The following is a 16,053-nucleotide window of genomic DNA, read 5'->3' as shown; positions in this document are numbered from 1 at the left end:
GTGGAGATAGACAGGAAACAGGGAGAGAGAGACTGGGAATGACATGCAGCAAAGGTCGTCGGGGATCGGGACTCGAACTCGGCACCTGTTTTTTTCTACTATCAAATTGTTTTTTAAATGTTTACATGGTCATGTTTCACCTTTGTTCTCTGGACTGGTTGATAGACTTCCGAGCTCTGGTAGAGCAACTACACGAGCCTCCACAAGTGGTAACTGTATTGTTCCCACGTGTAACAACTGATTCGGACAGTCTGCTTCTCAGTAAAGGGGGCAAACCTTTGGAACTCATTGCCTATGATACTAAAACTAGAGACGGATGGTAACGTGTTCTACAGAGGACTCAAACTATGGTTGAGATCAAATCAACTGTGCTGTGCTGTTTCTGACTGGTTACTTGAGTGATTATGTTTACTTTTGTTTTGTAGGTTAATATAATGGGTATTGTAATTTTGTTGTAAAATATTATACTATATATTCTTTTTTTGTACTCGATTTGTTTTTCTCCTAATAATTTGGAACCCGGTCAAGGAACCCAAAAGGTCCTAGACCCCACTTTGAGAACCACTGTCCTAGATTTGTTTAAATTGCACACTGGTATGGTATCGGATTGGTAGTCTGTATCGACCGATATGCAAGTTGTGGGTATCGGTATCGGAAGGAGAAAATGGAATCGGTACATCTCTACTGGTAACCTGGAAGAATCACTGTTAGAATGATTGATTGAGTCCACACGCCCCTCACCACTTAGTAAATAAATCACGATCGAGGACGTGTGTTTGAGAGAGAGAGAGAGAGAGAGAGAGGGGTTTTCACTCTTTACCCTCAGCTCTCAATTTAAAGGGGTGACTCAACCTCCTCATTATTGTTAACCCTGACTAATCCAATGAAAAGAAGAGACCTGTCAGCACAGAGCCAAATAAAGACGAATAACAATAACAACCTCCCAAAATGGCTGCCAATCACTACATGCCAGGATGGAGAGTTTTCGGATGATTTATCCATGCCATAGCTTATTAGGCGACATGATAATTATGCCTGCTCCTTCATTGGCTGGGATGGGTTATCTTAACAAGATTAAAGTTTATTGGCCCTGGGCAAAGATGAGATCCAATGAGATTAGAATCGAGTGGATGGGAAAAGCGATCTACCCTCCACTTGAAAGGAGAGAGGGTTCTACGCTATAATGGCACAGTTGCGGTCACAACAGAGTCCCACTTCTAGCTTCCCAAGCTTAAAGGGTCGGACTGGACTGCCCTTAATTACTACAAACGTATTGATTGGTGTTGAAGAGAGTATAAAGCTCTTAAAGACCCACATACAGTATATACACATGTCCAAATGTCCTTCCTGACTTGGCTAGATGGCGTGCCGTGAAAGCAGACAAATGCCCATGTATTTAGCTTAGTGTACATGCACTGTGGAATACTGTGTTATAGGGATTGGAAATGTCCCCTGCAACATCTACTGTACTTGTGCTGTACTGTCATGTGGAATTGCACTACCTGATTCCTATCATGCATACAATTCAGACGAGGGTGGTTTACGAGCATTACTAGGACAGAAAACAAAGTGAGATATTGTTTTCTTTGTTGTTGCACTTGCATGGCCATCTCCATGCCAACCTACCTCACTATTGGACAGCTGATACCAGGGCTGTTTGCCGTAGGTAAATATCTCCCACAGGACCACGCCGAAGCTCCAGATGTCACTCTCTGTGGTGAACTTCCTGTACATGATGCTCTCTGGAGGCATCCAGCGAATGGGCAGCATTGTGCGCCCACCCACCTAGAGTAGAAACATATGGCCACACATCAATAATTAGGCCTATATACACTTTCAACAGTGTTTTATCGCAGATTTATCGTGAGTTAAATGTTTGGAACTTTCTCACACTGTTGTGCCGAGGTTAAATGAATCAGCCAACTAATGAATTTTGGTCTGTTCAGGCAGGTTCAATTTTCAAAATGTATTTTCATTTAGCAGCCCAAAGTGAGAGTGTGGGCATGGCAATGTTGGTCACTTCAACCCACTTTTGTTTGTAGACTTGTGTTAATCAATTTCTTGTTTTTGACCATGGCAAGAGTAAACATTAAAATCACAGTTCTTGAGTGCATTTAGAACGTTTCTCACCACCTTACCCTGTAGTAATCTGTGCTGTAGATATCTCGGGACATGCCAAAGTCGCCAATCTTGACCACCATGCCGTCGCCCACCAGGCAGTTGCGTGTTGCAAGGTCTCGGTGGACAAAGTGTAGGGACGCCAGGTAGACCATGCCTGAGGCGATTTGGGCAGCAATTTGCAGCATCTGGGGTAAAGTGAGCTGGCCAAGCGGGGGCATTTTAACTTCCTCCAGTATGCGGGCATCGGGACCATGGGCCCTAAAGGTGTGGAGAGGGGATGAAGGCATTTGAGTTGGGGCTATATTTTTAAGAGAAGGCCGATGCACACCTCAAAGGTTGGTGACAGGTGCTTAGGTCAGCCAGGAAGGTCCAAAGGCTTCAGAAAGGCATCTATGATATCAAATCAAATAAAAAGGTCCCGTCTGGAACTGGAAGGATGCATTTATTAAAATGTGCAAGTTTCAGACGGTGTGCTGGACCCTTTTTCTTTAATTTGAGATCATAGATCCCTTTCTGAACAGTTAGGGTTGTATGACATTGTGGTGGAAATATGTGTAAGATTCATGAAATGAATTACTACATCTTCATGATGAAGTTATAATTGCTTCATCAATGTGTAGTAACTATGGCAACGTTACATGACCTAATATACAATGACTTCAGCAGGCAATCTGCAGATTGCACATTTTTGAAAATATGAGATCTTAAAAGCATTACCGTCCACAGCATAATAAAGCCATTTAACGAGGATGGTTAATATGAAGCACAAGGCTTGTAACCGGCCTTGAATTGATTTGCAATAATGCAATTCGGTGATGTGCTATGGCAATTCTCCATTCCTTGAATGTTCTACAGTTGTCCTTGTACATCATAAACACCCACTCTCACTTAAAACTCCAGTCTAAATTAACAAATGACCACTGATATATCACCATCTATTCTAATATTCCGCCTCTCACTTTGCCCCCTGCTATCCCCCCTCTTGCAAAGGAAGTTGTCCATGCAATCACTATTAGTTTAAAAGGCAGGTGGTAGGGTAGGAAAAGCAGCTGCATTGTGGAGCCATGAGACACAACACCCATGCTGTCTGCTGGAAATGCGATTTCCATCCATTGGTGAACATATATCTCAGACAGAGTGTGTGTTTATGTGCATGTGCTTTCATTTACAATCTGTCTCTTGTGGACACCTGGCAGACATGCACCATCTACTCTATGTCTGTTCTAATGGTTTCTCAGAGACATTCCCAGGTGCCAGTGAAATTCAGATTCCCGGCATTACTTGGATCCTTGTTGAAGCAGGGATTTATGTTGTCCATGTTTTACAATAACAATTTCTTAGGACCTATTTGCACATGAAGTGCTTTTGGCTTTATATACACAGTAGGGTTGTAACGATATAGTAACTGTATTGAAATATCGATTTTAATTAATTCACAAAATCAACGTACAGTATATCGATATGTAAACAGCAAATATCGTATCGTTTGACTTTGTATCATATCTTTTGAAATGGAAAATATCGCTGTTAAAATGTATCGTTATACCCATCAGTCAATCTAGTCAATCTAGAATATCCACCACACATGACAGATGACTTGGTTTTAGGACTACATTTGTGACACAGGTATAGAATACCTTCTCCATCCTACAGACAAACGCTGATTTACTTGTATAGTTTTCAATTTCATATTTTTATTGACAGAATGCTTTCCAAACATTTGATATTTTTTTTAAATAATACAAAAAATAGCAGATATACAAGCTTGCGGCACAAAGCGAGCTTGTAGATCTGCTATTTTTGAATAGCCAACATATAAATGGATAGATTACCGGGACTACTTTTGCTGTGAGCCCCCTGCAATCCCCTCAATGACCCCTGTTAAGAGGTCGAATGCCTTGCTCAAGGTCTGATCGATAATTGTTGACACTCTTTTGTTGAAATCTTTGAATAAAATGTTGGATACTGGAGCATGGTCACTATAGGATAATCAATGGGATTGGTTTGAACAATCACTTTGTGATGCTGTGCTTTGTGTTTTTGGCAATAATAATGGCCACCTAATGTGTTGTGTTGTTTTAACTTGTTTATCATGTAACAGAATAAGAGCTGCTTGTGCTGCCTGTACTCTCATTTTGTTGAAAAGAAACAGATATCTTCAGATATATTCAAAGGCAAGCTGGGGCAGATTGTACACGGTCTTGCTCAAGGCTGATTCAACAAGGACAGAAACATTGATTACCGTCCACATCACACCTGTGACCAACAGGCCTGCCTGTGCAGGATCTGTATAGCTCAATGAACAGAGCATGGTCATAACATGGTCAGAAATGTTGTTAGGCTTGATTCCTACTAGAGCTGCATATGGAACTGATAAAATATATCCACTTTAGACTGAGAGAGTAACATAACTGTAATACATACAATTAAATAGTTTTGGTTATGTTATAAATGCCACATACCTAAGGAATCGGTTGAGATCTCCATGTCTCATATATTCAAACACCATGGCCAGTGGCTCCCCATCTGTGCACACCCCATAGAAACGCACAATGTGCTGGTGTTGCAACACTGTGAGTAGTTCCGCCTCCCTCTGGAAATCCTGCCGTGTGGACTCGTTGGCATCCTTCAGAGTCTGTGCCACAGATATGAACAGTACATTATAACTTTTAAGGCACTGATATTCTGAGCTACTTAGGTGAGTCATTGTAACAATAAAACATGTTTCAATTTCTACATAATCAGAATGACAAGAATCCATCTCCAATGCAAGACACAAAGCCACAGGAATGAAATGCATGCAGCGAACACAGTTCGAGTGTCACGATTTTGTGGTTGAGGCATTAGAAATACTGGAAATATGTTTTTGTAATTATGTATGCATGTATTTTGTGTATGTGTGTATATATATTTTTATTTTATTTCCTCCAGACTGTTTTTCCGACTATCCGGAGGGTGGGATAGGGGATTGAGTTTTATTTTTATATTTTATGTCTGTTTAATACTTGCCCCTGGGCTACTGTCAAAAACCTGAATAAAAGGATTTTGAAAATAAAGAAATACTGGAAATAAAAACGTCTGGGTTTCCGAGGCTACTAGTAGTCAGACAGCTACAGTGCATCCCCATCATATACTTTATAGTAGAGTTTATTTGTGTTATTATCAGATGTCATCAGTGTTATATAAAAGGATTTGTCTTGACCTTGAAGTTCTGCAGAAAATCTCTACAGCATACAATCCAACATTACTTACCTTGATGGCTACTAGCATCTTGTCACTGTCAGGACTGAGGTTGGCACACTCTGCCAGGTAGACCTTGCCAAATGCTCCCTCACCTAGCTCCCATTTCAGCACAATGTCCTTCCGTTTGATGTTCTGGACACCTATTCATGAATTAAAATTAAGAAGTATTATACTCCTTGCCAATGTCGCGACGCGTGCGCGCGCGTGCGTCTTGATATATGTATGGGTATAGTATAGTGGTCATGTCTTTAAACTGATTAGGAGGTTACCCAACCTCATTATATGACAATGAGTTGATTACAGCAATTGCACTCACACATGTCTTTGTCCTTGATGATGCCACAGAAGTATTGCGGGTTTTCTACAAAGCTGGATAGACCAGAGTCCTCATCTGAAGAGGGAGGGCTGGCTCCGAAGTTCATGAAACGTAGAGACACAGCCAGGTCATCCTGAGTTCCCAAAACTGATGAACCTAATGAGGCAAGGAGTGTGTCACAAAGAGCAAAATACCGGTATACAGAGTTCATCAATTCTGTCACAGAAATGATTGTCGTTCATCAACGACATTGCTGTATATTCATTGGTCCCATGACAACAGATGATGATGAGCTCTAATAATCCCATCATCGACAATGCAGCAATCAGGCTAACATTGAACCAAAAAATGACCTAATAGCCATGAACACAGGCCAGAATGGTGGACAACTGTAGTGCGTATTAAAAGCCAAACAAGTGACCCCAAATTGGAAACCCCACTCAGCAAAGCAAACCACAGAGCACCCCAGAGTCCAACCTGCTAGAAAATGGAACAACAGAAAGCGAGCATGCAGGCGAGCAATGCAAAGGAAAAAGAGGTCCAGGAGGGGCTCCACTTAGACAATCAGGCCCACTTAGGCACTTTGTGAGAGGGGTTGGGTGGGAGAGATGGGGGGGAGGGGTCCAAGAGAACCTATTGCTCCAAGCTGAGCCTTCATCCATCCATCTTTTTAAATGCCTCCACCAGAGCAGCAGTGGCAATGGCTTATAGGGGAGGTGTTTTCTGATGCTGTTCATTTTGCATGCAGTAATTAAGGCACTTTAGCCAGGCACACAGTCAGGGGCTGACTGTGTGCAAAGTTACAGCTTATTGGAAACTCTATATTAGTTGGCGTTGGCATCCTGTGCATTATTCTCTGAGCACCTCGGTGCTTGCAGAGGAACCATTACTCATTCAAAATAGACTGGAAAATGCATTTCCATAGACAAAAAGTAAAATTGAAATGGTCTCTGGAATTTATTTTTTTCGACATTGATTCCTAGAGTTCACAAATCACACCCCCTACATCTTGTGACTGATGTGCACACGTCCACATACAATATTAGTACCTTGTGACATAGGATTATGCAACCTACAGTACAGTAGGTTGGTCTCAGTCAAGTTACAATGCTACTGATCATACTATAGATCAATAGTTTCAAGCAAAAGTATAATTTTGTACATTCAAATAGACCCAAACTCAGAAAGTTGGTCTTGCCAGCTTAGGCTATACGTAGACTGGGATGTGGGACCCCATGGTTTTATAGTAATGCAACATTGGAACTTTGATTGCTTTAGCAAGTGTACAGTTGGAGGCCATCGATATTGTCCTTTTCTTTTTGCTGAGGTTTGCGTGATCTGCGCTAAAGGACAGTTAACCCATTTTGGGCGGGAACACCTTTTGGTGTTTTAAACATTATGTTATAATTTAGCTATTGAAAAATAGCAGATCTACAAGCTCATAGCGCGCCACCGAGTGGCGCGCTATGAGCTTGTAGATCTGCTATTTTTGAAAAATAGTGAAAATATTTATTTCAGAAAACTGGAGGATTTAGAAGGATTTTTTAAAATTTTGAGGTCAGGCCTAAATGGGTCAAATGATAAGGGACAATATCGGTGGCACCCAACTGTATTTGTCCACACTATGAAAGCTATATTTCCAGTGCATTACAAGACCTACACTAAACACACTTCATACAGTATAATTCCCCTTTATTGGACATACTGTACAGAATCAGCGCGGATGGTTGCTCTAGGTTGCATGTGAACAGAAATGATGTGTCACGTGTTAACTTACGATGAATGCCAAACTTGGAGTGCTGCCCACACTTGTTAATAACCAGAACCATGATGAGGAGGAAGGTGCAGGCAAACACAGCCAGACCCACTGCCACTGACACCTGTTCAGAGAGACGAGGAATCTGTATCATAAGCATTGAAACAATGATGCTTTAGCAACTGTGTTTGTCCAAACACGATAATGCAATGAAAGCTATATTTCCAATGTGTTACGAGACCTACCCCAAACACTCGATTCTCAATGTTCTCTGTAACATTCTCATCTGATTTGCTTGTAGGAACTGTTGGAAAAGACATGGCTTGTTAAACACAAATGCCATCAGGCTTGAGAATCATATACATACAGTAGCTTACAGTGGAAAATGTGGTTTATATATACAGTATGAAAACAATGAGATTTCCAAGACAATTATTGTATTAAATCAATCAAGTCTTACTTGGATCCACGTTAAGGACTAGCATGTGGAGAGAAGACAAAAAGAGTGTGACATTTATAAATAGGAATCGGATACAGTCACTACCTACACCGTAGATCCGACTGCTACCATTTCTTCTGTGGAACATTATTAGAATAAGCTTATAGTTACTTTTAATACAGGTGTTGGACACTGTCAAAGATCTAGACCCCTCTCAGCTTTCAGGTCCATGTTGGTTTAAACCCTCTGTGTTGTTATTTAAAATTCTAAAATCATATTTTGGTCAAGCAGTTGCCTGATTGTAATTGGATATTTATCCTCCTTTGAACTATGTGGCACTAGCTGGTGCCATTTCGTTCTCTATCTCTCACAATAGTATACGGTGGCCTTCTCCCGCACAAAGCAGCAACCGCTAGAGAAGACCAGACTCAGCAGAAACTGATTCAGACTTGTGAATGTGTCCTAACGGGCACAGGCAGAAACAAGAACATTGATTTTAGTTGGCTGCGATGCAATCACCCAGCAAAGTTTTTCGTAGTGGCAACACGTGCCACGTGTAAAACATCCCCAGTAGGCCAAGGATATCCTCCACCCCCAAAACGTGACAGGATTTGACTGAGGGGCTGCCATCGTGCAGCCTCCAGCTTTTCACCAGAGGAGAAAAACAGCATTTTTTAAAAGAAAATCCAAAATGAGTTAATAACACAGGCAGACTCATGTCAGAGCTGAAATCATGTAAATATGAAATAAATGCTTAAACATGTAGCTATGTGTAATGTCCACAGAAATTAACCTTTCAGGCCTGTTTTCTCAACTCGCTGTTTCTCTGCAAGACATTACTTACTCTACAAGCCAAACTGGACAACCAATATGTAAATTTGAAGCTATATGATTCCCTGCTTTCATATGACATAAAAAGTGAAAATAATGTTTTTACTTTTTATGTCATATGAAAGCAGGGAATCATATAGCTTCAAATAAAAAATAGAAAATAAAATAAAAAATCCAATGACTTAGTGTTTATGGTACTTTTTTGAGGGGCGCTAGCTCCTTTTTTTAGTTCAATGTTTGTTTTCAAAAAGGCCATTGACAATGGAGAGAAATCAATGTTTGTTTTGTCCATAACACAAACATTAAAACATTAAACCGTGGCGTTTGTTTTACATCATCATTACATCATTGTAAGATGATAAGAGCGCCCCTCACTTCACACAGGTGGGATTTTTATTTATTTAAGTAAGTAGGTCAGGAGAGGCTTGTCGGTATCAACCGAGAACGCAGGATTCTATCCCAGTTTCAATGCGCTAGCGGCTGAGGTGGAGTGCAACACCTACAGTACCATCTCCCAGTATTTAACCGCACAACTTGCCACACCACTCATACACTGTGCAGGCAGTGGCCGGGATCGAACCAATGACCAAGCCCTACTGACTGAGCTACCCACTTACATTTGAGAGTGAAATTAATATTGTACACTAGAACACCTACATCACTAGAACACCTAATTTACAAGTTGACCCCCCTCTCTCTCTTATATAATTAATTGCAGCCTCTGCGATTTGGAAATTGCAGTACTTATTATTGCTACCGATTTTGTACAACCCTATACATTGTCCATGTGATGTAGTCTTACACAGATATATAAAACTTCAGCCATTTTGCCCCTTGACACTACAGGCATGGCCTCTAGAAATGCCCAGGAAATGAAGTGTATGGTAGGATCAGAAAACAAAGCACCATTTTCCAGAATGGGACAGAAATTGCAATTCCTCAGTCGGTATTAGAGCCTTCCTATCACGTAGATTCACTGTCTCTCTTCAAGATGTTTCCAGTGGGTTTACTTTTCCTTGGGGGTCCCATGTTTACTCAAACTGTGCTCAAACTGCTTTTCAGGTCTCACAGCACTGACAAAGCTTTGTTTTTCAAATGCATCCTGGAGGACTATACAGCCCATTCCTTTCTGTTAACTGTGAATTATATTTAAATATAATACTAAAAATACTAACCCACAAGTAATTAATACAATTTGTAGTAGGCTACACAGAAGCATTATTGTGCTGTCAATAGCTTTCCACATACAGTACTGTAAGGGGTACAACACTGGAATAGGATTCTCAGTGGAACTCACCTGGAATTATCCCTTCAGGATCGAAGGGGTCAAAGGGGTTATCCATGAAAATCCCTGTGGCAGTGGCCTGGTCTCGTCCAAGCTTGTTTTCTGCGACTAGAGTGTAGTGGCCGTTGTTGAGGTGGGTGGGCTTGTTTAGGAACAGACAGCCATGTTTTTCAGAGCCGTCATCTGAGTCGGGGATAAACTGAGTGTAGGTGTAGCGACCCTCGGTGAGCGCCGATCCATTGTAGAGCCAACGGACTGCCGGTTCAGGATTGCCGTCCACAGCAAAGGGGAAACACCAGTGGTGCTGGGATTCAGCTTCTCGCAGGAAGAGGATTTTCACTGGAACTGTAGGGAGATGTAAGATGGAAAGACGGTTCACCCCCAAAATCATCTATTCACTCTCATGCCATTTGAAACAAAGGTGAAGTTTCTTTGTCAACACAACACACTTCTAGGTTGACAGCAACACTTTTTGGTGTAGGTTTTGGTTGCCATGATTTAACTCTAAATATTCCAAAGATAGTCTGCTCATTGATTTGCATTGCATGGTGATATAGCACTCAACGTCACTCATACAATCAGGGCAAGGTAACTACTCAACCCAAACTTCTACCAATGTGTCATTGTGCTTTAACGGTTAAAGTACAATTAATGGGTTAAGGTTTAAAATACAATATTTTAAAGATTATTATTATACTGTATAAGGAGGAAGAATTTTTTCAAAAGAGTATTTGTTAAAATGTCGTTTTAATGTGGACACGCCCACCAGTTCATTAAGTATGCCTGGTTTGCCTGGTGGGTGGTGGTGGGTGGTGATCCAACTGAACTGAAGCCGCACCCACAGCTGTTGTTGTATGATAAGGGGGGAGGGGTTAGGGGAGGGGATGATATTGTGATGTCACTATATCAGTTTTTTTTCATTGGCACGTTTTACTGTCAAGGTTTCAGCCTCCAGGAAGAAACCCTAAATACAAAGGGAAGACATCATTGCACATAACAACCACACCAGGGGGTCTAATGAAGTACCAATAAACCAATAAACCTATGAAAAATTGGAAAAATTGCTTTCCCGCTTTTATTGGGGCAATGCCACCCCATGAGATCGACTTTGACGACAAACCTTACCAGACACATTGACTCCCATTCACAAGTTACCCGAGTTAATTGATAAAGACCTCTTTTCCTCCCAAACACGAGTTACACAAGTTATGTTTTCATTGTTTAATTCGACGTTTTACAAGGTTTTACACTCTGATGACGTCACAAGCAGTGAAACTATTTTGACGATGGTAAACTGTTAAGCAAGACATTATCATAGCGGGGCAGATAGCGGAAATAATCGTTCACTTGCGGATACAAGCACCAAAATTGGCACACATACTCCTTAGGGGTTGCTCTTTTGAGAAAACCACTGTGCCAAAAGAAAATTCAAGATGGCGGCCACTTTTCAAGATGGCTGCCATTGAATATACAGTAATATTGCATTTCGCAATAAAATCCCATAGACTTGTCCTATTTGAATGATCTTGGTGTCAAATCATACATTTTTCACTATGTAGAATCCAAATTTGGACCCATGGACTTACTCACTAGTTTCCTTGTACCATATAACAGTCCCGGAATCCTAATATTCTGCTAAATTAGAGGTTTGTGTTATGTCTGACTCGGGTAAAATGGATGGTAGTCTATATCTTAGTATTGTTAGAGGTTTAGTATGTGTGTGTGTGTGTGTGTGTGTAAGTGTGTGGGGGGGCGGGGGGTAGGGGGGGGGGGGGGTACCGCTCGCACCGTTCAGTATCAGCTGAGTAATTTGTTTGGTGTAGCTAAATAAACCGTTGCCCAGGTGGAGCCTGCAGAACCATTGCGGCTCAAGAAACCACCACTCCTGAATGAAGTGTCTGGTGCTGGGACAGGTCCTGGCGGTACTCCTGGTGAGAGCAGGAGTGGACCTGGTGAGACATAGGAGCCCGGACAGGAGTCAACCCACAGAGCCTAGTCCCTCCACATGCCAGAATTATGTGCCTCCCAGTCCCGGCAGAGTAGTTCCAACGGATTGTGTGGCCCTGGTCTTTCCCTAGTGGGTCTGATCGTGGGTAGCTACTGAGACGTAAGTTGGGACTTGATCACCCCGGCTGGGTCACCCGAGTGAGGGGTATGATGTTCGTGAGACCCGAAACCCTGATGACCTTGGGATACATCACTGAGGATACGTCCCGGGTGCATCCAAGTATTTTTGTTCTTTATGACTCCCAAATGTTGTCTAATAAGCCCTGCATCTTTTAGCTAGTGTAGATTACATGTAGTTTACCATGTATGATGTTCAGTTAGACAACCGCGCCTGAATTGACAGGGTATGCCAGCAGGGGAGAGCCGAGCCAATGGTAAGGGGGCTATACATGACTTATTCATGGACTTACCAACATGGTGTACAGATCACACTGGACTTAAATGATACTGGATGAACGATCGGGCTAGGTGTTGATTTTGTTGTCGAACCTAGTTGTATCCCATACCTTATTGTGCATGATGGCGGTAAAAGGATAACCCCTCTGCCTTGATTCACTGAATACAGATAATGATCATATTGTGATACCTTGATTACCATTCACCAAGATGTCTAATATAGACCCAGGACCGCCTAAATTCAAGACTGACTGGAGCAAGTGTTGTCTTTGCAAAGACAAGAATAGTATGAGCTCTCATCACCACATGCAAGACAATCACAACAACAACTAATATTCCCCTGGTGGTGGCATTGAATAAACTCTGAGGAGGAACAAGGCGCAATATCATGAAGGTTGTCGCATTATGTTTAACAACACGAAACTGGAGAGAGTGAGAATCACAAAATGAAAAGCAGAGAGTGGAGTAGAACCAGCATTCAAAGCAGAGAGTGGAGTAGAACCAGCATTCAAAGCAGAGAGTGGAGTAGAACCAGCATTCAAAGCAGAGAGTGGAGTAGAACCAGCATTCAAAGCAGAGAGTGGAGTAGAACCAGCATTCAAAGCAGAGAGTGGAGTAGAACCAGCATTCAAAGCAGAGAGTGGAGTAGAACCAGCATTCAAAGCAGAGTGGAGTAGAACCAGCATTCAAAGCAGAGAGTGGAGTAGAACCAGCATTCAAAGCCAACCATGTTTCAGATGTGACAAAGATGCTGCATACTCTGAACTCACAGGGTATGCGTCGTCATAGAAAGCTATGACGATGAATCTCAATAGGAGTTATAATGAATGTGCCCAAACTTTAAATGACGGAAAACTTCTTGCAAGACTCAGTGGTGGAGATGTTATTGCACAGGAGCTCCATGTTGCATGCTTGGCAGACCTTTACAATAGAGAGGTTGTACCTCACAACCACAAAGAGACTGGAAAAGGAACATTCAACCGAAGAGGATGCCCAGTTGCCCACCTACAGGAAATCTCAGAGCTAGTCACATATCTAGTGGAGACCACCAGATCTGGTGAGGGTCCTTCAGTCCTTCGACTTGCAGACATATAGTTCACCTGTACGTGCTATTCCAGTGCCTGGAACAGCTGGGTGTTGATGGACCAGCTGTCAACTCCACATGACTGAATTAAAAACTGCTGTAAGAAATACCTGCTTTGGAGGGACTTGTGGTCCAGCATATATGTCGTTGCAAGATGTTAGCTGCTTTGCTAAGGACAATAGCTTCACTATAAGAGTCAGAGGCTTCTGACAAGCCAAAGCCTACATCTTTCTGGAAAGCCAAATGAACATCCCTTCCCTGCTTGTGAGCCTCCAACTCAGGTATTTCTGACAGCAGTTTCTCCTTCAGTCTTGTGGAGTTGACAGCAGATGCATCAACACCCAGCTGCATTCCACTGGCTGAGCGCACTCTGCTTTTCGTTTTGTGATTCTCACTCTCCAGTTTCGTAATGCGACAACTTTTGTGATATTGCGCCTTGTTCCTCCTCAGATTTTCTTCAATGCCACCACGATCATCAAGTCTGTCTGGATCCATTTTATTAATATGCATCTCATTCATTGTGTGAAAGAGGGGAATATTAGTTGCAATCATAGTGTAGCCATCATGTTGTGATTGTCTTGCATGTGGTGACGAGAGCTCTTTACTATTCTTGTCTTTGCAAAGACAACACTTGCTCCAGTCAGTCTTGAATTTAGGCGGTCCTGGGTCTATATTAGACATCTTGGTGAATGGTAATCAAGGTATCACAGTATGACCATTATCTGTATTCAGTGAATCAAGGCAGAGGGGTTATCCTTTTACCGCCATCATGCACAATAAGGTATGGGATATGACTAGGTTCGACAATAAAATATATGATCTACACCTAGCCCGATCGTTCATCCAGTATCATTTAAGTCCAGTGTGATCTGTACACCATGTTGGTAAGTCCATGAATAAGTCATGTATAGCCCTTACCATTGGCTCGGCTCTCCCCTGCTGGCATACCCTGTCAATTCAGGCGCGGCTGTCTAACTGATCATACATGGTAAACTACATGTAATCTACACTAGCTAAAAGATGCAGGGCTTATTAGACCCCCCCCCACACACACACACACACACACACACACACATACTAAACATCTAATTATACTAAGATATAAACTGCCATCCATTTTACCGGAGTCAGGCATAACACAAACCTCTAATTTAGCAGAATATTAGGGTTCCGGGACTGATATATGGTACAAGGAAGCCAGTGAGTAAGTCCATGGGTCCAAATTTGGATTCTACATAGTGAAAAATGTATGATTTGACACCAAGATCATTCAAATAGGACAAGTCTATGGGGTTTTATTGCGAAATGCAATATTACTGTATATTCAATGGCAGCCATCTTGAAAAATGGCCGCCATCTTGAAATGTCTTTTGGCACAGTGGTTTTCTCAAAAGAGCAACCCCTAAGGAGTATGTGTGCCAATTTTGGTGCTTGTATCCGCAAGTGAACGATTCTCCTGTAATTTGCATGTTATCTGCCCTGCTATCAAGGCCATATCACAACAGACAGTCGGGTGCAGGCCTTCACTTCAGTAATCTTTCATACAGCAGTGATATTCTTTAGCTCAATATAAAGTCTAAGAAAAAGGAGGGAAGGTCAATGGTTCTGAGGTACACAATGAGGCAAGGTGTTTTACTTAAACTTGATTCATCCACCATAAAAGTGACCTTGGGTCGACAGTAGACCTAATACTGTACTTTCCAGTAGTGCGTGAGTTACTCGACCCACATTTATAGTACAATTACTTTCCGTAGATCTATTATTGTGTAGAAGGTGACATGGAGTACAGTATGTTGATCTGAAGACATGCTGAATTTATGCTACAATCTCTAAATGTGTTTTGTGAAAGCTTGATTCCAATTATTATAATTGTTTTGGCCTGTTTTATGTTTTGCTAGCTCTTAGTTTTGCTGATCCATATACTGTACTGCAAGTGTCAGCATCGTTGCATCGTACAAACATACATCCAATGTTTTTGTCACTATGCCATGAACTGGGAAAGCATCTGTCATTTTAGATTTTCACATTGGCTATTCAAAAGTAGCAGATATGTACAAGCTTGCAGGGTGTCACTTTGTGCCGCTAATGTAGAAGGCGTCACCCGGCAATTAAATACAATAAATGCTCTGCCGTTTTAGGTGCTCCACCTGCTTCTGCTGTACTCGGTGGCTAATTCCTGTGCTGTCCTGTTCTGTCCTGCTGCAGTTTTTCATTCTCATGATGGCTCTCTACTGCTTGGTTGGATGACTCAGTCCTACAAAATACTGTATAATACACTCTAAAGGGAAAAATATGGTCTATATCGCCTGAGTGGGATGCCACATCCAGCCTAAATTGCATTGCCAGATGATCAGAGATCTCTGCCTAGCGATACGTCACTGCATGACACAGTACCCAACTCCTGACGGTCTCTCTCTGTCACGTGCATTTCCCGTAATACGTCTTCTAACAACCCACCAAAGTGATAACAACATAATTTTAAACTGTAAAACTGTAACTACCAAATCCACACATCCTCCACCAAATTATTTGAAAGAAAAAAATGCGGCAATATCTCTGAATTGCACATAGCATC

The 16,053-nt window shown here is 41.9% G+C and overlaps 1 protein-coding gene across 1 annotated transcript in view; it reads right to left on the bottom strand.

Annotated features, from left to right (window-relative positions):
* Positions 1-16,053, bottom strand: part of ntrk1 (neurotrophic tyrosine kinase, receptor, type 1) — a gene marked incomplete at its 5' end in the record, with an annotated part of 39,356 nt that overhangs the window by 1,927 nt on the left and 21,376 nt on the right. Inside the window, 9 exons of the mRNA XM_079503297.1 lie at positions 1,627-1,785; positions 2,139-2,379; positions 4,584-4,756; positions 5,374-5,504; positions 5,681-5,836; positions 7,458-7,560; positions 7,682-7,740; positions 7,897-7,914; positions 10,004-10,336. Coding sequence (XP_079359423.1) covers positions 1,627-1,785; positions 2,139-2,379; positions 4,584-4,756; positions 5,374-5,504; positions 5,681-5,836; positions 7,458-7,560; positions 7,682-7,740; positions 7,897-7,914; positions 10,004-10,336 — 1,373 coding nt within the window. The remainder of the gene's footprint in view (positions 1-1,626; positions 1,786-2,138; positions 2,380-4,583; positions 4,757-5,373; positions 5,505-5,680; positions 5,837-7,457; positions 7,561-7,681; positions 7,741-7,896; positions 7,915-10,003; positions 10,337-16,053) is intronic.

Source organism: Electrona antarctica (assembly GCF_951216825.1).
Source record: "Electrona antarctica genome assembly, chromosome: 6".
Classification (NCBI taxonomy): Eukaryota; Metazoa; Chordata; class Actinopteri; order Myctophiformes; family Myctophidae; genus Electrona; species Electrona antarctica.
This window is presented reverse-complemented; position numbering and strand designations above follow the sequence as displayed.